Source organism: Mus caroli, chromosome 11, assembly GCF_900094665.2.
Source record: "Mus caroli chromosome 11, CAROLI_EIJ_v1.1, whole genome shotgun sequence".
NCBI classification, from domain to species: domain Eukaryota; kingdom Metazoa; phylum Chordata; class Mammalia; order Rodentia; family Muridae; genus Mus; species Mus caroli.
This window is the reverse complement of record NC_034580.1, coordinates 80,654,393-80,678,203: the sequence shown is the minus strand read 5'-3', so window position 1 is coordinate 80,678,203 and position 23,811 is coordinate 80,654,393. Positions and strand designations below refer to the sequence as shown.

Here is a 23,811-nt window from a genome sequence, read left to right as displayed (position 1 = left end):
AAGACTAGAGATTGAACTAAGACCAAGAAAGATTGCCTCAAAAAAAAAAAAAAAAAAACTAAACTAAAAATCTAAACAATCTAATTTTAAATCAACTCCCATAACCATTCCCACTGATACTAGATGCTTCTACATCTCTTCTTTGATTCTAACCTAAGGAAGACACCTCCTGGCTCCAGGGTCTCATAGAGTGGAGTACAAGCAAATCGTTTTCAGAACACTATTTTACAGCTAGTATCAGCCGCAGATCATTATCCCAGACGAATAGGCATAACGCCTCTAACAATTAACTGTGACCTCTAACTAACTATAAAAACAAGTGAACTGTGTCGAGAGTAGAGATTTAAAACTCTGAAATATTACAAGGAATTCAAAGATGTTTACAATGCCATTTAAAAAAGTAAACAGAGGCAACTGGGCATTAGCAAAACTGGGGCTTTCAAATTAAAATCAAGATAGAAGGAATCCAAGAGCCCCATATCAACTCCTATTCCACAGAAGACAATTGTAGTGACCACTAAGGGCACTGAGGAAGGAGGTTGCAGGGAGATTGGCCTAATTTCTTGTTCAGGTAAAGAATCTTAAAGGCACAAGAAAATGATGCAATTTTACCAGAAACCAGGCCAGAAAGCTGTTCCGAACAGAAGTATAACTTGAACATAGTTGGAAAACAAGACTTCAATACTCTCAGGCCTATAAGCCTGAGAGGACCAGAAAGGCCTCAAACTCTGCGGATCTGCTTACCTCTTCCTCCCAAAAGCCAACACAGAGGCTAAAGGTAACACTACCCCATCATGCCCACCTCAGTCCACTAACCTTTAACAAACATACCCGAGCAAATCAATGGTCAAAGTTACCTATATACTAATGAACCTGGACACCACATACAAAATGTCCTTCAGAGCTATAAAAATGATGAGCAGTTAAGAGCACTTCTTGTTCTTGCAAGGGACCCAGCCTCAGTTCCACCCCGTATCCCCATGGCATCCCTCAGCCTTCTGCAACCCCAGTTACAGGGGATCGGAAGCTTTCTTCTGACCTTTAAGGACATCAGGCTATGGACTCATAAACATAAAAATAGTAAAATAAATGAATCTTAAAAAAACTGTTTAATTTGTTCAGAAAAGATGATATTTAAAAGTACAACATGAAGCCAGGTGTGACCTGCACGCCTTTAGTCCTAGCACTAGGGAGGCAGAGGTAGATGGACCTCTGATTGGAGGCAAACCTGGTCTACAGTTTAAGTTACAGAGCAGCCAAGGCTAAACAGAGAAACCTTGTCTCTAAAACAAAACAAATAAAAACCAAAATGAGGAACTCTGCATGTGTCCTCAGGTTTAGAATAACAGTTTCATACATTTGACAATACACAGCTTTGGCTGAAAAAAAAATTTTAAAGAACCCCATCAATATGAAAAACAGGCACTGGAGAGATGGCCCAGTGGTTAAAACATTTGCTGCTCTTGCAGAGGAGTTCGGTTCAATACCAGTACCCACATGGCTTACAATCTCCTATAAACTCCAGTGTCAGAGATCCAATCCTTGCTCTGGCATCTGTATGCAGAAGGTACATATATGACACAAATATACAGATACAGTCAAAACACTCACAACATAATCAGGAAGCAAAAGGACAAGCAGCAGAATGGAGGGACATATCTGTAACCTATAAGTGACAGGTGACACATTTTAGAAAACAAGAAAACAATTCAATAATGAGTTACTTTTAAATTAAAAATGAACTAAGGCATAAATTATCAAAGGTATGAAAAGTAACCAGAATAACTGACCATCAGGAAAAAATATATAATAACAAAAACTTGCAATCAAATGTTCATAGACAAGAAAACAGAAAGCACACACACACACATTAAAAGCTGGAATGTTCTCAGGTTCACACGAATGTCACCCATAACATTCCAGAAGGATACAGAAAGTAATTTCTGTTAACCGATTTACAGATACATGTCTAATACCCATGAAATTTAGGATTATTAAACAAGAACTAAGAACTGGTGCTCAGGTATGATGATGGGTGTGTCTATAAACCACCCTTGGGAAGCAAAGGCAGGAGTATAAGGACTTCAGAGTCCACCTGGGCTACATAAACCCAGGCTAAGGGGTTTGAAAGGGGAGTGGAAGGAGGGAGGGAGGTGAGGCGGAGAGGGAGGACACAGACAGTGAGAGGGTGGAGGGATAATGAAGGCTGCAAACAGGGCCGAAGGATATCTCTAAGCTCTGTTAGACAGCAGCCATAAGATCCAATGTTAGATCAGAGTACTCTGAGCGCAACCCAGAAATATGCACACAATTTGGGAGCTGACTGAGACATCATACCTATGATTAATGGCCTTTTAAGGTTCTATGGGCTTAGAGAAACTTTGTATTTTATTCTCTGTTCCTCTGTGTGTATATGAAACATATGATTTTGAGCACTTTGCCATCCAAAACCTCAAGAGGTGGGAATAACGTGCAGTGAACAGAAAGCGACAGTTTAGGTCACCGCACATATACACATGTGCAGAATTTTCTGCACAGGACCAAGAAACATCAGAGAAGCCTCTTGCCTTATGAATAACCCAAAGCCATGGAGGTAAATTTAACATATAAACTGACCCAGAAGGCAGGGCTTACCAATCCTTCATGATTCATATTACAAACGTAGGGAGTGGTAGTTACAAGGCAGCCTGAAAAATATATAAATCAAGCAAGCTTCTCTTACCCAAAATTATAACTTTGCATTTTAAAGCTACTTTAAACTCATTTCCATGTGTTCCATGTGTTGCTCATCATTAACATAAACAAAGAACAGACATTCTAACACTAATAACATTAGGACTGCACAAAGTAACTTTCCTTCTCAAACTGAAAACACAGGCAGATGCAAGGAGACTGTTTATCAGACACTCTGGTCTCTCTGGAGACTCTGTATCTGCCTTTCAACTTCAAAGGATCCTTAAAATGACTACTAATGACATCTATCAGTCTTTGTCTTTTGTTTTCCTAATCATCCCTGGGTTTTAGATTTCCACACTGGACAGCTGCTTAAGTCCAACTTCTCTGTACATCCGAACAAAGGTGTCTCCTTTCTCGTCCTGTTGGATGCGCTCTGTTACCAGTTCTCTATCAGCTCCCTTTACCCCGCCCATCCACTCTTTGGCACAAATCCCCATGATGCCCGCTCTGATGGGCACCGAAGACTCTGCTCATTTTACAATAGTCGCATTGTATTCATGCATAACTAAGGCCTTCAGCTAAGAATGCATTATGCAAAAGCTTCCCATTCTACTTCAGAAGCTAAATGTCTGCACGAACAAAATGACATCCTCACTAAGTAGAGATCTTGTAACTCTTCACAGGGTACAATCTTACTTCTTTCTGAACAGAGTACCAGGCTGGAGATGCAGCTGAGTTGGTATATGCCTTCCCTGTCTCATACCAAACTACAGGCTCCATCTACAGCACTGTAAAACTAGGCATGACTGACCTATAATCCCAGCACTCCAAAAATGGAGGCATGGAGATAAAAGATGAGGCCACCCTGAACTACATGAAACTCTTTTTAACAAACAAACTACCACAGTGGGTATAATAAATGAAGAGCAGACACATGCTACAGGCAAATGTGCTACCTCAAAACCCAATGCAGCGTGCCCACCTCCCAACACTTCTGTCAATCTCTGCATCAATCAAAATTAAAGCATAGAAAAATATGTGAGATCTGTATCAACTTAAACACAGTTAAGAAATTACCTGAAAGTTTGGAATAGTGCAGAAACTGGAGAAAAACAAGGCTCAATAATGTTATGGAGTGGCACTGTTTGCCAGCTGCATATGAATTTAATCACACTGAATTTGGTTTGAAATGTTTTTATTAGTGGTGAGGGTATGTTAAATTTTGCTTTACTTGAAATAGAGTCTCAATAGCTAAAGCTGTCCTGGAACACACTTATGTAGCCAGGCTTCAAATTCACAGCAATTATCTTGTTTCTGCTTCCGAAATGCTAGAATTTCAGGTAGAAGCCACCACCATGCCAGAAATCATGACTTAAATCTATTGAATGATGGTGTGATGCAGTGATCCTAATTCTTGCTGATGATGACATTCATCATCAAGCTTTGTTAACTACAAGTCACTTGGATAAAACTCAATCCCTGGAGTTCAGAACTGAGACCGGTAAGTCCTAGAGGAGGGTACAACAGGGACAGGGACTGACTAAATAAGGAAGCTCCACACTGCAGAGACTGCAACAGGTATTACTTATGGTAGGAAGCAAGAAATCAAGGGTTTCTATTGTTGTTTTCTAAACACTTGATGATTTCTTTGTTTTTTGTTTGTTTGCTTGGTTTAGATTGGTTTGGTTTGGTTTGGACTGGGGACTGAGCCCAGTGCCTCACACAAGCTACACAAGGACCCTAATATATCCAACCCCAGTTCCTTTTTACTTTTTATTGAAAAAGTTTCTCACTAAATTACATGGACATGACTTGAACTTGAAATCCTCCTGCCTCATCTCTCTAGTAGTTTGTCAGGATGACTGCAATCTCTACTAATAGAGGCTTTAAGGCATCCCCAGTACATGAGTCATTGCACATATTCTGAGAGAGTATGTGAGAATCCCCTGGTGGTGGAATACAAGACAATGATGGCTTAGCTGTCAGTTGTATGTCACTTACAAGGGACCAGAAATACTGTAGACACTTGCTGATCTCTGAACAATTCACACACTATGCAAGGGTACAGAAACACAAGGTTAAATATTTAGAAATATTCAGTAAAGAACACCCACTGAGACACACACACAGGGATGGTAAAAGACAGAGAAATAAAGACTAGAGAGGGAAAAAAACAGTAAGGAATGCCTATTACCCTAGCACTCGGGGGCTGAGGCAGAAGGATAACAAATTTACTATCATTGTGGGTACAAACTGAGAAAGATTCTGTTGAAAGGGAAGAAACAGAACAAGACAAGAGAGAAAGGGAGGGAGGAGAGTGGAGGAGGAAGGACAGGAGGGGAAAGGATAATAAATAAGTAAATAAATAAATCTATGCTATTATACTAACATTAATACAAAGAAATTTCATTGAAATATAGAGTGCAAAGCACCAACTCTACCTTCAGTGCATCCAAAATATTAAGTATAAAATATTAATCCAATGCTAATAAAATTATATATTTTTGTTTTAATTTGAATGTTACAAAATAATTAAGCCTCTGTGTTCTTTAAGTCAAACAGTACAGATAATATAAAAATGTAATTAATGTAATTATGTATGTGTTGCTAGCACTCATGAAAAGGCTGCATGTATTTGCTAACTAAGTTGCTAACTAAATACCATACCAATAAAACATGCCCTAAGCCTACCTGGCTTAATTATTTGTCCATAATGAAAGTATATTTTAAAGTGTATGTTAAATGAATTGCTGATTTTGCAGCTAAATATCCACTTAAAAAGTAAATTATAACTCAGTAAGTTAGGTCAGGAAGTCAGCTGGAGATGTCTGAGTTCAAGTCAAGCCTGACTCTGTCATATGCATGAGGATAAAAAAATTTAAAAAGGCCCAGCAGTGGTGGCGCACGCCTTTGATCCCAGCACTTGGGAGGCAGAGGATTTCTGAGTTCGAGGCCAGTCAGAGTGAATTCCAGGACAGCCAGGGCTACACAGAGAAACCCTGTCTCAAGAAAAAAGAAAGAAAAGAAAAGAAGAGAAGAGAAGAGAAAAAAAAAAAAAAAAAAAAAAAAAAAAAAAAAAAAAAAAAAGCCAAAAAAAAAAAAGATTTATCCTTAAATGGAATTGCATCTTTAAAAACTTTTTTACAAACACATGTGATTATAACATATGTGTGTGTGTAATAAATATGCGTGCACTTGCACTTTTATATACACCGTGGTGCATATAGGGACATCAGAGGACAGCGTTTGGGAGTTAGTTCTCTCCTTCCACCATATAGATCCTGGAGATTAAATTCAGGCTTCCAAGGCTTGGCCACAAGGGTTAACTTGCTGAGCCGTTTCGCCAGCCCATGAAGATCTTACTATCTTCTTAGAATATAGTGCCTGACCTGGACACTCAGCTTCATGGGTCCTGCTCCAAAAAACGATGGTTTTTGTCCTTCCCTTTCCCAAGTCAAAGGCACAGATGCAGGAACATGGACCATCTCTCAACTGCATAGCCCCCATGTTGTGAGAACGTGCCGGCAGAGCCTGTTTTCTTCTCTGGTTTCTGCTTTCTCTGTCCTCACCTGGAGCTGTACACAGAGCTGGCTGAGCTGGGACCTGTGTGGAAGCCAGTTTAAATCCGGGGTGAGGGTGGAGATGGGATGGAGCAGGGATGGACTGCCCTGCAGAGCCCTGGAGATCCGCATTTGAAGCCTTCTTGGGTTCCTTTTGAAGGCCCTTCACTTTGTTTTCTGGTGGATTGTTCTCCGAAGCACCAGGAAATCAGTTCCTGCCCGGAATCAGCAAGGCTTCTGCTTCCTGTGGCCACCCAAGTGGGGAGGGCTTGTTACTGGCTCAATTCTTGGCCGGCAGAATCCTGTGGCCCTTTCTCTTTTCCTTTCTCAGCTCAGCCTGTCTTATGGGGACAGGGTCTCTTAGGGGTCTGTCTTACTTCACTTTGCAGCTATATGGCTATATGGATTGCAGTAATTCCTATGAAAGAAAGGGCAGACATGCTCCTGAACCACATGTCCCTGGGTGTGCTGTGCACTGTGGCACAGAAACAACATAGACTACATGCATGATTCTACATTTTCTAATAGCCAGGCTAAAAGAAGTAAAAACAGAGCTGGTGAGATGGCTCAGCGGATAAGAAGAGCACTGACTGCTCTTCCAAAGGTCCTGAGTTTAAATCCCAGCAACCACATGGTGGCTGGCTCACAACCATCCATAATGAGATCTGATGCCCTCTTCTGGTGTGTTTAAAGACAGCTACAATGTACTTACATATAATAATAATAAATAAATCTTTGAGTGGGAGTGAGCGGGGCCAGAGTGAGCAGAGGTCCCGAGTTCAATTCCTAGCAACTACATGATGCCTCACAACCACCTGTACAGTTACAGTGTACTCGTATACATTAAAAAAAAATCTTTTAAAAAAAGAAGTAAAAGCCGGGCGTGGTGGCGCACGCCTTTAATCCCAGCACTTGGGAGGCAGAGGCAGGCGAATTTCTGAGTTCGAGGCCAGCCTGGTCTACAAAGTGAGTTCCAGGATAGCTAGAGCTACACAGAGAAACCCTGTCTCAAGAAAAAAGAGAGAAGAGAAGAGAAGAGAAGAGAAGAGAAGAGAAGAGAAGAGAAGAGAAGAGAAGAGAAGAAAAAAGAAAAGAATTTTAAAAAGGAGGAGGAAGAGGAGGACAATGACTGGAAGTAAGGTATGGGTAGTTAGGTAAGGGTGTTCTTTCAAGGAATTGAGCAGTGTGAGTACACTGTATAAAATTTCCAAAGAATTAATAAAAATATCATAAATACTGTAAATAGGCTCTATAAGGAAATTATCTCAAAAAGATACATATCCCAGGCTGGCAAGATGTCTCAGCCGGTAAGAGCACTGACTGCTCTTCCAAAGGTCCTGAGTTCAAATCCCAGCACCACATGGTGGCTCACAACCATCTGTACAGCTATATCTGACACCCTCTTCTGGCGCATCTAAAGACAGCTACAGTGTACTTATGTATAATAATAAATAAATCTTTGGGCTGGATCAAGCAGGGACTGAAGTGAGCAGGGCCAACTGAAGCAAGCAGAGGTCCTAAAATTCAATTCCCAACAACCATATAAAGGCTCACAACCATCTGTACAGCTACAGTGCACTCGCATACATTAAATAAATAAATAAATATTTAAACAACAACAACAAAAAAAGATACATATCTCAATCATTGCTCAAAAGGAACCTCACAGGCCCAGCGCAGAACACCCTCTTCTTGCATCTGAGTGTACATATACATACATATACATTTTTATGAACAAATAAACCTTTAAAAGAAAACCAATCATGTTAGTCTCCACCACTCCATTTTAATGTTGTAAGACCCTGAATTGATAGAGAAATAACAACCAGGAAATATATGCTGGAGTCAAGTTAGAAGGGACTCGACAGAGACTCCTAGCACTGAAAATAATAATAGTCACAAAATCAGAGAAAACAATTAAGGGCATAAGGGGATAGGACAGTCTTACAATTCTTTATGGTCCACAAAATGTGACACATGCACTGTACTGAATTGTCACATCTTACTGCATGTAGTACCAGATGCATGTAATTATCTGTAATATATAATGAAGTTATAACAAAGAAATTGCCCAATAAGTAAAGGAACAATATCGACATACACTACTACCTGAAGCCTAACATAGGGTAGCTACTCAGCAAACATCTTGTAAGTCTGTACTGTATTTCAAGTTCATTGCAAAATGGAGACCCACTAAACTATTTCTGTAAGATATACGTATCAGACTCGTTGGGGAAAACTATTAACTTAGTTGGCTGCAGGAAAAACGAAATTAAAAAACTGCTCTGTCACAGACTCACTAGGGTACAGGACAGCTAGCTGACCCTGGTTGGCATGTCCGGATTGTCTCTGTCCTGTACAAATGAGTATGGCAAGCCTGCATATTGCAGCTCTCAATATTATCAATCTATCCCTTACTTCCCACCCTCCCGTTTCAATCCTCTGCTTCTCTTTAAAACCTAGCACTAAATTCGTGTTTGAAAACAGCTTGAAACTAGATTCTATGCTAATTTCTGCGCTCCTGACAGCAGTGAAAGTCATGGAGCAAGACAGGGGAGAGTGAAAAGTGCAAATGGAAAACCCTTCCCACAGCACCGCCAGTCACTTTTTTAAGTATGCAAAATGTTTAGTGATGGGACAGCAGCTTCATAAAAACAGCTACAGCAACCAGTGAGAACCACTCAGTTCAAGTGCAGGAGAAAACCTTACACCATGTACAGAAAGACCAGGAAAGCCTCTGCCTTATAAGTAATGGTGCCCACAAGAATCACAGGATGAGGCTGTGTCGAAACTCATGGCTGACAGAATCAAGTCAGCAACAGAGACACAAACACACAAGACACAAAGTAAAAGGATTTGGTACGTACTTGTGACAAAAAATTTTTTTGTGAAAGTACAGCTATCAAAGGCAGCAATTTTCTCCTGCAAGACTACGACGAGGATCCTAAAAGTAGAGAGGAAAAAACCAGAATAGGGACGTGAGTAAACGTGAGATTCTATGAACTGAGTCATAAATAATTAAATTATACGTTTAAAACATTTTAATACATAGAATAAAAAAAGCAAACTAAAAATCTTAAAAGTAAAAACAATGAAATTTTTCATATAAACAAAGAAAGTGACAGTTATTCTACAGCTGAAAAGTGGCCTACGAACACTTTCATTTTCATATTCTCAAATTAAACAGACAGCATTGAGAATGAATAATATTAACCAGTTGGGTACTTACTAAAAGTAGTAATCAATGATATTTAAAGGCAGCATTAAATATAAAATGGCTTTATGTAATCTATCGCTCTAAAGATTGTAGAATTTCTCAGCACATCCAACAAAACCGGAGACATTTGCAGTGAGCATAAGTCAGCATTTCTCGGTGAGTCAGTATATTAGAATTTAGTAACAATCGGCATAAACCGTAATTTCAGAGAACAAAGTTTACAAATAATCAGGGTAATAATTTATAAAATAAAGAATGCATAATTCCACTAATACTTTGATGTAAGGTAAAATTGCTAAAATACATCACAAATATTGAATTAAGAGTTTACTATTTCTTGCAGAAATACAAAAACACAAACTTAATGATTACTTTAAAAAATCATCCTTAATATTAGATAATCCAAATAAATCTTATTTTAACTTAACATGCAAATCTAATTGACAAATGCTAAAAACTGATCAGGAAAATATTATGATTTATTGTGTAAAAACACACCAAACAAGTCTTGTAAAAGTAGAAAACTTCCACTTACTGATGCAGAAGAATTCTAAATACTATTACTCCTATTATGCCATTGCTATTATTATTCAGCTGTCTGTTGAAAACTCATCTGGTGTTTGTTAGCTGTTTTATTGTTACTAATCACATAATCTGTGGAATGTTCTATATATTATACACTTGTGCATATAATAGACAGAGACACTGTCCCCATAAAGTACACAATAAACTTCATTTGTGTCCTATCTGTAAAGACTGTCCCAAGCCCTCTCACAGCCTTCCTCAATTCCTCACACTCCCAGCGCCTTACAGAGGCAGGATCAAGGTTCCTGTTGTTCCCTCAGACAATATCCATCACTTAAAAAAAAAAAGTCAAATAATGGAGTGCACAAAAAAATTAGAAAACAAACAAACAAATAAATCCAGAACCTATTCAGGCAGCAGAACCTTCCCCAGGCATGGTGAAGCATGCCTGTGGTCTCAGCAACCCAGCAGGCTGAGGAAGGACGATCAAAAGCTCGAGAGCACCTCAAACTATATATATAGTAAGATCATATCTGAGGATAAGTACATAAAGACAGTGAGACACACACAAACAGGATTACCAGAACCAAAGAAAGAGTTCTGCATTCTCTATGTGTGAGTGTTGAAAGGGGCTTGGGTGTTTTCTCTCCTCTTAAATTCTCTTTTAAAAAATCCTTTGTGTGCTAGATGCAACTCAGAACCTTCCGCCGTCTAGCAGAAACACTCTGGCTGAGCTACATTACATTCTTTCTTCATTTTCTAATAAAAATCATGAAATCAAGAGACAATGAAACTACAAAATAATCAAGTTAAATTATACGTAAATCGATATATAAAAACACAGATAATTTCAAGTATCCTATTTTTAAAAGTACCTTAAATCTGTAAAGTGGAAGAATAAGAATATAAATAGTAACCAACCAAGATAAGGTAAACACTAAGAGCATGCAAGTCACTGTAGTACTTGCCACTAGTCACAAAGTCAGTGCATAAAATAGTGACATAATCAGAAAACATAACCAAACATATATACATGGGACCAATAACCAGAAACTCAAAGTAAGCAAATGGGCACTAGAATTAAAAAAAAAAAAAAAAAAGGAGGAGGAGGAGGGGGAAGAGGAGGAAGGAGTCATGCATTCCACCAACTCCACTTAAAAATAAACCTGGCAGGACTGATGAAAGAAAGGAGAAAGAGCTCCGTCCTCACCCATCGCCCGACACTCCAGTCATCACACAGACCAAACACAATCGCTACAAACAGCCTAGTGCCCAGGGGTCAACAAAGACAAAGATAATTGAAACTATACCAGCAAAATGTAATGTCTATGAATAAAATGCTAAACAAAACGTACCAAAAAGAATTTTTAATACTAACTAGCCTGGGCTCTGGTCCTAGATCTGGATCTGGCAATAAATTGCTCTGCTTGCCTTCTCCCCACCACACTCCACCCTGTCATCCATCAGAAATCATGAAAATCGCCTAACTAAAACCCCAGTGTATATACAATTCTGAGGTAGAAAAGTTTTACATTTACAAGAAACAGGACACCAAATAGCAAGGAAGAAACTCTCAGTAGATAAAGTCAGGTAAGCAGGGAGCAAAAAGGTGTGACACACATTACTGTCAGCTACAGGAATGAGTGCACAGGAGAATTTAGAGCAGAGAGAACTCATGTCCACCTTAAACTTGAGGGATAAATTTTGGTACTATAATAAAAGTGGGTGTGCCTGGTGGAATACAGACATTGAAACAGCATACAGCCAGCGGGTTAGAACAGGATAGAAGCAGGTGTAGTGAGAACTGATCAAGCTCTATATGCAATAGGAAAGAAGAGGTGGGTGGAACAATGGTTTTAGAAGATGGGTTCAGTGAGTTGAATGTGAAGACTGACCCTGCTACATCAAATCACAGGAACTACGGTTAAATAGAACAGAAACAGAGGTCAACCAAGGACAAATGACAGCTCCTATTTTCAGACCTTGAGGTGGTACCTGGAAGGACATATCTAATAAGGATGGAAATATATGGATGACAGCTAGGCCCCTGGGGCAGACTTATAATCCCAGGTACTCAGAGGCAAACACAGAAGAATAGGGTATTCAAGATGAGCCTAATTTACACATTGAAGAGGAAAGGTGTGGCCAGGACCCTAATGGTAACAGGATATGTAGCACCTGTGAGGCCATGGGTTCAATCCCAAGCACTGAAAATTACTAACAAGGGTAAAGACGACGATGATGCGAGTTTTATGGAAGCAAAGGAAATCTGTCATACATGCTCCAGTTCGGGTACAAGGATAAAAGGGCATTCCCCAGAGTGGGCAGCCACACATGGTAGCCTGCAATCCTGCACCACTGAAACCACATTAAAGCACATGTTACATAAGAAGTGGAATTAGACTGCAAGGGTGGGAAGCAGAGACCCACAGCTCCAGTGCACAGCACTCCGTTGCCCACTGCCCAGAATGCACTCTCTCGGGACATATTGTCAGCCATTGGCCTCCGGTTTTACCTGAAAATAGTTTTGTCTCTTGGGCTCTGTATACATAAATTTATGCTCTTCAGGAAATGTATAGATCCATCTGGCTTCCTGTTAAACTTTCTACTCTTCTTTCATATGCTCATGGGCTCCAGTAACTTTTTCTTATTTTTAGTATCTTTTTCTTCTTCCCCTCTTGATTTTATGAGACTGTGTCATGTATCACAGACTAGCCTCAAGCTGGCTACTTAGAAGAGGATGTCCTCCTGCCTTATCTCTCATGTTCTGGAATTACATGGCTCTGTCACCATACCCAGCAAACTGCATAATCTCTACAGACCAATATTAATTCTTCCTGCACTGAGTTAACTTGGTACACCCAATCAGAAGTGCTTGGTGGGCCAAGCGTGGTGGCAAAAGGACAGCCAGGGCTCGTTACATCAAGGAACCCTGCGTTGAAAGACCAGATGTGCTTGGTGCATGCCACTCTCAACCCCTTTCAGCATCAAGGGGGCTAGGCCTTGAGCACATTGCTATCTGTGCTTTCGGTGTACGTCTATCCACTAGCAGGACTGACATGCCTGGTCTCTGCTCCTCTTCACACTGTGGGTAGTGGAGAGGCTAGAGGGCTTCTTCCCCTGCTCCCCAGTGCTGTACGCTGCATCTCTTATCTCAGCCCATCTAAAGCTGGCCTCACCCCAGCACAGGATCCTTCTGACCTCCTGTCCTCACATCACCTTAACCCAGTCAGGTGGCAAACAGGAGGGCCTGCTCTGTGAACTGCTACTGGCACTCTCACACTGTTCTAGTCACCTGCGTGTGTGAGCAACCTGACACTCGGGGTGGAGGAACTCAATTCTGACAGCAGAAAGGAAAATGTGTAACAGCATCAAGAATATTTTAAGTCACAATAGTTGCTTTACTTAAATTACGTAATTACTGAAATGACTTCACAGAAACAGTGTTTGCACTTCCTCTCCCATGACTTTATAGTACCAGACTAAGGTCTCATCATCAAATCAAGTGGAGATGACAATAGCAGGTCATTCTGAGAACTCCCTGAATAAACCTCCTCGTGAACAGTCTTGGAAGTACACACTGAGATACCTAGTCAGCCCTCAAAAGGTCCAGAGTCCCTGGTGAAGCAGCCCAGAATAGCCCCCAGGCTCTGAGTGCAGAGTGCTGGGGGAAGCAGAAGGGTCCTCTGTGTTAGTGCCGCTACCCTGAACCACAGGACTGTGCTCACCTACCCTCTGCACACTTTTGCCCGGAAAATGATCCGGGCAAAAAAAAAAAAAAAAGGAGTTTGCATACACGGGCCCATCTGGTCATCCACACATCCCGAGTCTCTGAGGATTCCCTCAGGCCATAACATACACTTCTGAGTAAACTCAGGTTTGCTCAAATCTACCCTCTGCTGGTCATCACTATTCGTGCCAGACACCACACCTGTCAGCTATATACCTGCCAATCACCTCCTAAAAGGTCTCCTGAACCCTTGTTGCGATCTCACAATTGTCCTGTGTAGTTACAGCATTCACTCCTGAATCAATGTGTAATACAGCTGTGGTGATTTTGTGCGCAGCTGTTAAGGATCTGTGTGCTTTCTGAAGAAAGGCAGGTCCAGACCCAGGTGACTATGAAGATTTGGGGGTAATCAGGAGCTTTACCGTGACGCTCTTGGCTACACATACACTATGGTATTAATATTTAAACAGCAATTATATATTGTTGATTTCCTCTCTAGTTTAAGCTCAGCAAACAATTTAAACAAAAAAGAGTCAGCGTTTTGCTGCTCTGTGTGAATGTTCATGAATTTATAATATAAATAAAGAATGTATATTCTAATGTTGCATTCTAATAAATCCATTTGGGAAAGCTTGGAAAGTTCCTGGCTGCAAACCATTCCACACACAGCTCTGAGACAGGGTGAACACAGTGCACTGTTTCTAGTTCACTAAGTCTTTCCTCAGCATCTACAACTTGCAACTTGAGTTTGAGTGTACTCACAGACACAGAATTGAATTCAGGGCTTCCCACATACAAAAGACAAATTTCTTATGCCCCATGTTTGGGGCTTTTTTGTAAGATTTACTTATTTACACTCATTTGTGAGAATGTGGGTTGGCATGGACATATTGTCAGAATGTGTGTGGATGTGTGTGGAGCTCAAAAGACAATGTCAGATATCCTCCTCATGCTCCACCTCCTTAGAGGCATCTTGTACCCAGACTAGCGGGCCCATGAGCATCCCGGGATTCCGCTGGCCCTGCCTCCCACCTTGCCTTAGGATTGTTAGGGCAACAGGTGCCTGTGGTTCCTCCCTGGGTTCTTGGGGTTGAATTCCTGGAGCTTTTTATCACAGAGCCACTCCCCAATCTTATGTGTCTGCTCTTAGTGGCAGAAGATTTACACTTGGTGTCTCTGACTCTGATCGAGGTATTTCTCATCCCACAAGTTCAGCCTTCCCTCCTATGAAGTGAAGTGCCACACAGACTGGATTCCTAAGATTCTTTCTTCTCTAACAGCTTGTGTAAAAATGTTATTATTACTAGAATTCACACAGCTTAATCTACATTTGAATATTTTCTCATAATTTTTAAGAAAGAAAACTGACCACAACCACTATTGCGAAATGTTAAGGAATAAAAAAAGCATACTAAATCATTAGGCAAAATGCAGTCATGCTTGCTTAAAATCCCAACACTGAAGACACTAAGCCAAGAGGACAACAAGACCAAGGAGAGCCTGGGCAACCTGGCAAGACTTTGTAACAAAATAATATAAAGTTAGACGGGGCAGAGGGCAGCCCAGTCCTCAAACTAATGCTTAAGGGCTCAGGTTGAAGTTTTATGCATGAATATTTTCGTATGCAACATCCAGGTTTGACCTCACCACTGAAAAGGAAGAGACACGCCCCATTCCAATACTTGATTTCCTGTACTCTCAAGAACACTGCCTGTGATCCTCCATTTATATAAATTCCACTCATATCTCTCTACACTGAATCACAACTCTTGGCTAGATCAGGAGGCTGGAAAGTACTCAATATGAAATCTTAACTGTTTCACTGGGAGGAAATTTGAACTTATTTTCAAATTCAGTGACTGGAAATCGTAGTGCCTTCTACATGTCAAGGAGACACATTACAATTTGAACGTAAGCATATGAAAAACACTTACCGCTTATTACAGTGAAGATCATAAATGGGTGTTTTAAACTGAATGGACTTGACCATTTCCCCAGTACGGAGTGAATACAGATCCACACAGCAGTATGGTGGTGTCGTGCTAAAAAACAAACATTACTTTAAGTTAAGGAGAAAAGACAGCACAATAACATTTTCTCAGCACATGATACCAAGAAATATATTTAGTGGTGATCACACAGAATAAAAATAATACAGCCAGGCAACTCATTTTTTAAAATGTAGCATCAGGTCCAGGAGGGTGACCCATGCCTTTATTTCCAACACTGCAGAGGCAGAGGCAGGCAGAACTGAGAGCTCCACAACAGGAACGGCTGTAGAACTAATGCTGTGAAAGAGAACATCTCGATTTTGTAAATAGATTAGTAACATGCTCATGGTAAGAAATGCTTCCTAAATTTGATTAAAGGATTAAAATGATTTCAAAATGAACAAATAAAATTGGTAGATAATGTATATGGATGTAAAAGTACTGCAGAGTATGATGCAAAAATTAAGTGGTAGAGAAAAGGCTCATTGTCTCAGTTGAGCTCAGCACAGGAAGTCAGTTCTGTGCATAACTGAAAACCCAGTTTACAGGGAAGAAAGCTGCCTGTATTTACCATAAACTTGGTTTTGTATGTGTATAAAGCTCAAAGGTGTGAAGAGAAGGACACAGATTATGTCCCTGAATGTTAAAGAAAACTGCTGTGGCTGATACATACTTGCCACCCGAGCTCCAGCCCTAGTTATCTCTCACCTATACCTACACCATGTACCCCAAGAGACCCAAGATACTGTTTAAACACACACACACACACACAGAAAATTAAAATTGTAAAACAAATACCATTTTAAAGCATAAAACAGTAAGATTCATTAGAAACTGGCTTCCTCTCTGTATAAAAATACACAACAGTGGTGTGACAGCAGGGAGCAGTGTGGCACAGAGCACTTAAGTGGGCTGAGCAACCCCTGGTGTTGGGGAACTGTTGTCCTCCATGACAGTAAGATATTACCTTGCATGTACACAGAGCAACTCAAGAGAGAGAAATTTTCTGAAATTCTGAAATTTACTTTCTAAAATTAACAAAAGTAAAATATTACACCCAAAATTAATCTGACCCTCTACTGCTAAGAGAACAAGTTAGCAACCAATGAAACTACCAGGGGGAAGCAGTGTGTCCTTTCCAGTGAAGTGCTCATGGCAGTGGAAGCCAACCGCTTCACTGGTCCCATGCAAAGGATTCTTTTCCAAAATCCCCAGACAGGAGGAGAACTGCCACAAAGCCTCACTTCAATCCTAACTGAACTAACAAGACAACACAATAAACTATGGACATACTGGGGAACCACTTAAGCATTAGTAAACAGAAGTAAAAAAAATCTTCCGGACACATTCTCTTGTTCAGTGATTGACTCTATTTACAGATAGCTGAAGAGAAAGTTCCCATGAAACTTGGGGTCTATGTATCTCACAACTTGCTACGCTGCAAGACAAGCTCTGCTCTGTCCTGCCACACACACCCCCAACACATGTGCCACAGAAGCCAATACCATAATAAAGTTATATATATAATAAAGTTGTCCAGGTTCTACAAAGCTCAGTGATTGGGCCACTGGAACAGACCTCATATCAAAATGATGCTGATTTTTAAAGAAACCCAAGGATGTAACTAGTTCATTTCGAGTGAAGGGCTGAGTCTATAGGATCAACAGATTGGATACAACTAAATTAGCAAATGAGTGCATAAAATCCTCTGAATCAGGCCAGAGAGACTGTCTTTTAACACACATGTATCAAAATGAACAATAAATATAGTTTGTAATTTTTATGATAAATACAGTGATGGATGTAATTCGGCTCAATTGAATTTCCTTATATAAATGAGGTGTTTTATAGTAAGTTACGAAGCAACAATCAGTTAGCAGTTGTACATGACTCATATCCATAACAGGGGTTATTAATATTTCATAGGGAAAGGCCCAATTTTCATATATTATGATAGCCAAAGGAATGGAATTTCTAGACATTTAAGTGAGAAAGGTTGATTATGTCTAGTTAAAGACAAAGGCTTTTTTCCTTACTAATGAAAAAGTTTTCTCTAAAAGCAATTGTAAACCACAGGACAACCTGGATTCCATGATGAGAAAATATTGAAAATATAATGAATACAGAAAACAGGCATCAATAAGAACCCAGCAACATTATCATTTAAATGAATATATGGTTGAAATTACCCCAGGCAAGCAAAAATAACTGTACTTACCAACTCTGAATAATCATATACAATAAAGCCAGGCCTAACCTCTCCAATTCAGAATTAACTGTGAAAACCTACTTCCAGCTTTATTCCCTACAGTCTTTCCTTCACATTCTCCTTGATAATTAGGTGTTTCCAGTATAACTTCTGTGTGTTGACTCTTATGTGAACTTGACACGGGCTAGAGTCATCTGAGAAGAGGGAACCACAATTAAGAAAATGCCTCCATGACCATCCAGAGACTGCCCTATCTGGGGATCCATCCCATAAACAACCACCAAACCCAGACACTATTGCAGATACCAACAAGAGCCTGCTGACAGGTGCCTAATAAAGCTGTCTCCTGAGAGGCTCTGCCAGTGCCTGACAAATACAGAAGTGGGTGCTCACAACCATCCATTGGATGGAGCACAGGTCCCCAATAAAGGAGCTAGAGAAAGTACCCAAGGAGCTGAAGGGGCTTGCAGCCCTCTAGGAGAAACAACAATATGAACTAACCAGTAACCTCAGAGCTCCCTGGGACTAAACCACCAACCAAAGAAAACACATGGTGGGACCCATCGCTCTAGCTGCATATGTAGCAGAGGATGGCCTAGTCAGTCATCAATGGGAGGAGAGGCCCTTAATCCTGTGAAGGTCCTATGCCCCAGTATAGGGCAACCCCAGCGTCAGGAAGCAGGAGTAGGTGGGCTAGTGAGCAAGGGGAGGGGAGTGGGGGATAGGGGACTTTCAGAGGGGAAACTAAGAAAGGGGAGAACACTTAAAATAATAATAATAATAAAAGGATAAATGCAAAAAGGGGGGATGGAATTCCTGTTGTCAGGTTTGCAGGACAAACACATTTATCCATAAGACATCCCATGACCTAAATGACTGATTCTGGATAATAAATCACTTACTTATAAAGAAAAAGAAGAAAATGCCTCCATAAGACCAGGCTGTAGGCAATACTGTAGAGCATTCTCTTCATTAGTGAATGATGTGGAAGGAAGCAGCCTTGCTGTGGGTGGTGTCATCCCTAGGCTGGTGGTACTGGGGTCTCTAAGGAAGCAGGCTGAGGCGGCTAGTAAGCACTCCTCCTGTGTGGGCTCTGCACTGTGCCCACTTCCAGGGACCTGCCCTGACTAACTTTGGTGTAAACCTTTCCTCTTCAACTTCCCTTTGGTCTTTGTGTTTCATCTCAACAAGAGAAACCCTGCTGTGTTGAGAGCTCACTTGGCTGTTCAAAAGGTTTTTGTTTTTGTTTTTTTAATTAACTAGGCAAAGATCTTGTCTCAAAACAATAAAATGGGCACAATGTCACTCTAATTAGATTGGGCACAAAAGTAAAAATAAAGAAAAAAAACTCTCAGAGAAACTGGAAATCTGCCCCACGGGTATTGGTAATGTAGTTGGAATTTGAAATGGCCTCCATATGATCTCTGTTCAGAGTACCTGGTTTCTACCCTGTGCCAATATGCTCATGTACATATACTTCCTATGTGTGTGTGCACATGTGCACACTTGCATGTGGAATATCTACCTCAGTCATCCTCCCCATTTTTTTTGCCAGGATAGGTCTTTTAGTGAACCTATGGCTCACCAATTTGGCTAGCCTGCATGTCAGTGAACATTCAGAATAAGCTTGCCTCTACTTCTCAGCCCTGATCCTTCACCCCACTTTTACATGGGTGCTGGGGTCTAAACCCAGGTCTTCACCTTTACACAACACCTTCTGAGCCATCGTCACAACCCCACCATCCTATCTGGGAAGCTGTGGGTGGGGCCTCCAGCTGGAATCAAGTCACTGGCAGCTGTGCCTCTGAAGGGTATTTATTCCTCACCCTCCTTCTGCCCTTGGGTCTGGGCTTGCAGGTGGTATGCTGTGAAGAGTCACGTGCTCCCATCTCTGACTCTCCTGCCACCACAGATGCCACAAACCACACACTTCCTAGCAGAGGGACTGAAACCCCTCTGCTAACATGAAGCACTAAGCAGCTTCCAACAAGTGCTGTGAAACAGTACAGAAGTGACTCTCACAGGTAGAAATCCAGGATGGTGGACCGCCTGTGGGAGACAGGCTGGCAGACCTCAACATAAGGCAGTATCATCCGAGGTCTGACAACTCCACTCCTAACCTACACCCAGGAGAAGTGAAAGCATATGTCTATGCAAATGTTGGTACATTAATACCCACAAGAGCATTATTCATAATAACTGAAGTGGAAGCACACTCATGGCCATAACACACAAATAACAATGGGATAAGCACAGACAAGACTATTCTCCAATAAAAGTAAAAGTACTGACATGTTCTGCCATGTGGATGAACCTCAAAAACATTATATTAAGTGAAATTAGCAGAGACTTGCATGGCCTCATCCTGTAAAAATGCATTTGTCTAAGGTGTCCTGAGGGGGAAATCCATTGAGACGAGAGCAGGCTGGGGGCTGCCTTGACCAGAGAGAGGAGGAAATGAGGAGTGACTTTGTAATGGGTGTGCTTTCCATCAGTGTGAGGAACGTGGGCTGCTAACAGGTAACTGTTCTGCAACATTTCCAATGAATTACAGTTTAGCAGTGTATGTTGTTTTTTATGAATTCAATTTTAGCAAAAGAAAGCAGGCAGAGTGCATGCCTGACAGAGTAATAAAACCACAGAGCTAATAAAATCTATAGAAACTGGGGGTGGGGACATAATGGCAAGTCTTCAATATTAGGAAAGACACAGACAACTAAACCAAACAACAGAGATCTAAGACATGAGGCAAAACCTAGAAAGTGAGAATGACATAATATACTAGATTTGAACGTGACAATCAAACGGGAAACCCAGGAGAGAAGAAATGGAAGACAGAAGGATCTATGGAAGGCCATATGGAGACATACTTTCTCACAACTCAACTAAAACTTAAATCCTAGGACGGGACATGGTAGCATACACCTTTATTCCCAGCCCTTACACAGACAAACAGATCTCTGAGTCTGAATGGGGGCAAGACCTACATTGTGAGATCTTTTCTTTTTAAAAGTCATATACATACCTAAATAAACAAGAGGGGCTAATGTGCATGACAGAACAAAGGGCAGGGATAACGTTCTGGTTAAAGGGCGGGGCCAGAGGAATAAGAGTTAGAAGAGAGATGGAGAAGTGGACCCCTACATGAGAGGACATTGTTGCTCCCAGAAGTCATGAGTTGTCAATGCCCAGTCACTGAAACCTTTGTATGCATTATTGGCCAGGAAGGAACCAGAGGCTACTGCCGCTGCTCTCAATTACCACCATAAATAGAAGAAGATAAGTGGGCCTATTGTCAATGATGCATGCAGCCAAAAAAAAAAGAAAAAATCTCAACCAACCAGGAAACTTCCTACCATCTTGCAGGCTATTGTTCAATACTAACCTACAAGGCAAGATATGCCAACTGGCACAATGGTGGCATGACTGATAGATAGTAACCAACAACGGTCTGATTACATTTGAAGCCTGTTCCAAGGGAAGGAATGCATGCTTGGTTCCTCCTCCTCCTCCTCCTCCTCCTCCTCCTCCTTCTTCTTCTCATTTCTTTTTTTTATTAGATATTTTTTATATACATTTCAAATTTCAAATACTATTCCGAAAGTTCCCTATACCCTCCCCCCGCCCTGCTCCCCTACCCACCCACTCCTGCTTCTTGGCCCTGGCGTTCCTCTGTACTGGGGCATATAAAGTTTGCAATACCAAGGGGCCTCTCTTCCCAGTGATGGCCGACGAGGCCATCCTCTGCTACATATGCAGCTAGAGACATGAGCTCCAGGGGTACTGGTTAGTTCATATTGTTGTTCCACCTATAGGGTTGCTTGGTACTTTCAATCTGGTCAATAGTCCATAGCCCTAACGGGTGCTGAGGAAGGACAAGTTTTGACATGTCAAACTGCCTTCTAAATACGTATGTTTAAATCTTAATACACTGGTCATGGTTAAGCCGGTGATCATCTATTTTGTGTACTTATGAAATGTGTCTAGAATATAATAAGCTGTTAATAAAGAAAAAAACTACTCCTGAATAAGATGCAATGCCCATAATTAAGAATAAGAGTATGGAAACATCTAGACCATCTACTGAATTATATCACACTCAAAATCATCACTGGTTAAGAGCATGTACTGCTCTTTAAGGACCTGCGTTCAGTGCCCAGCACCCATGCCAAAATGGAAAACCTACAGGGCACTGGCAGCTGCTGAGAGGCACATTTAAAATACGTACAAAACAAGGAGTGCACAGGGGTGTATTTTAATAAAACATAAAGTGCAGAGAAAAAAATACATTTGCAGGATCTTGAAATTTGTTCTCACACCCTAAAAGGCTCTCACCAGACTCATTTTGTGGTGCCAAAGGATGTATGTGGGAAATTCCCCATGAAGGCACTGCAGATAACAATTCTAGACACTACAAGTAGCCTCTAGATCATAGGACAACAACGTCTTCCATAATTGTTTAAGGAAAATAAACTAAGTTAAAAATTTTTCTCCCAGATGAATCTTGGACAAGCTGACTGCAGCCTATGAAGCTTAAAACCCTGTAAGCTGGCATGGACCCCTCACAGAGAAAGTAATAAGACTGACCAACTCTGAGCTAACAGGCTGCCCAGCACTAGGTAGCCATGCAGTGCTCCCTCTTCTGAGCAAAACAATCTTTAGATGCATGTCAATCTCCAGTGAGGGCAGAGGTCTTAGAGTGATAGTCAGCAACATTTAAATTCTTGTTATTAAGCCACGTCCCAAGCATGGGGGGAGGGGGGGAGACTTGCTTGCTCAGATGGCCACATTTGATGAGAAGAATAATCTAAGCATACAATTAAGGTTAGACTTAATTACTCATCAAAAACTATTAATAAACACTACTTTAGAAATAAAATGTATTCTCAAAGTACCTAAGCAGACTTATATCATTAAAGCTATTTTTTAAAAAACTGAATTTTTTCCCTAAGTGCACATTTTCTGTAACAATAAAAAAACAATTTCAAAGGAAAGGGGGCATGCTTATTGGGCTCTAAGCAATTCCACCTTGTTTGATATTTCTCAGGTAGTGCCAGAAATTAAACCTGGATCCTAGTGCACACTACACAGGAGTTCTACTATGGACCAAACTCACGAAACAGGAAACGATTTTCATCCAAAGTCATTTTACTTTTTGAAAGTCATACCAGCAACATATTATTAATTAATTGAAGATAATCAGTTCAATAATTTTATCAAACATATATGAGATAACATTTAGATAAGTTGTACACATAAAATATACGACAGTTTCCAGTTTAAGTGAAAGATGATGGTGAGGATTAAATCAAAGAACCCAAAATGGGAAAAGACCAAAAGCTAGAAATTATATAGGAGTTTAAGTAAGGCACACTATACACTTGAGAATTCTTGTGCAATAATTTTTTAGAAGGCTTGAAAATCTATTCTCTAGGTCATAAACTAGGCTTCAAGAATCCACAGAACAAGGACTCACTAAGACTGCAAACATTATTACTGTGCTGAGGATCTCAGCAATTTTTTCTTGTAATATATGAAGTCATCCATGGTAACTAATACTGTATCTTCAAATTTTAAATATTACACAAAGAAGAGGCAGCAGACAAATGTAAAAAGACATTTTAAGCCTAAGAAAGAGGCAGGCAAGACAGCTCAGCAAGCCAGATAACCTCATGTCAATCCTGGGACAGAAGGGATAAAAGGGAGGAAACAACTCCCACAAGTTGTCTTCTGCCACTACTGACAGTCTACGGTGCATGTGCCCCACCGCAAGAGCACATACAATTACTAGACAAAGAGATAAAAGTAAATAATTTAAAGCATGATGGGAATAGGAATAACAACTCATTGCATATTACATTTAATTCCTAAATTCAATAAAATACATAAACTTTATCTCAAGT

The 23,811-nt window shown here is 40.6% G+C and overlaps 1 protein-coding gene across 8 annotated transcripts in view; it reads right to left on the bottom strand.

Moving 5' to 3' along the window:
* Positions 1-23,811, bottom strand: part of Bcas3 (BCAS3 microtubule associated cell migration factor) — a 470,064-nt gene that overhangs the window by 361,687 nt on the left and 84,566 nt on the right. For all 8 annotated transcript variants that reach the window (XM_021178141.2, XM_021178140.2, XM_021178145.2 and 5 more), the window contains exons 9-10: positions 15,643-15,750; positions 9,104-9,180 (exon numbers count right to left, since the gene is read on the bottom strand). In XM_021178141.2, coding sequence (XP_021033800.1) covers positions 9,104-9,180; positions 15,643-15,750 — 185 coding nt within the window. The remainder of the gene's footprint in view (positions 1-9,103; positions 9,181-15,642; positions 15,751-23,811) is intronic.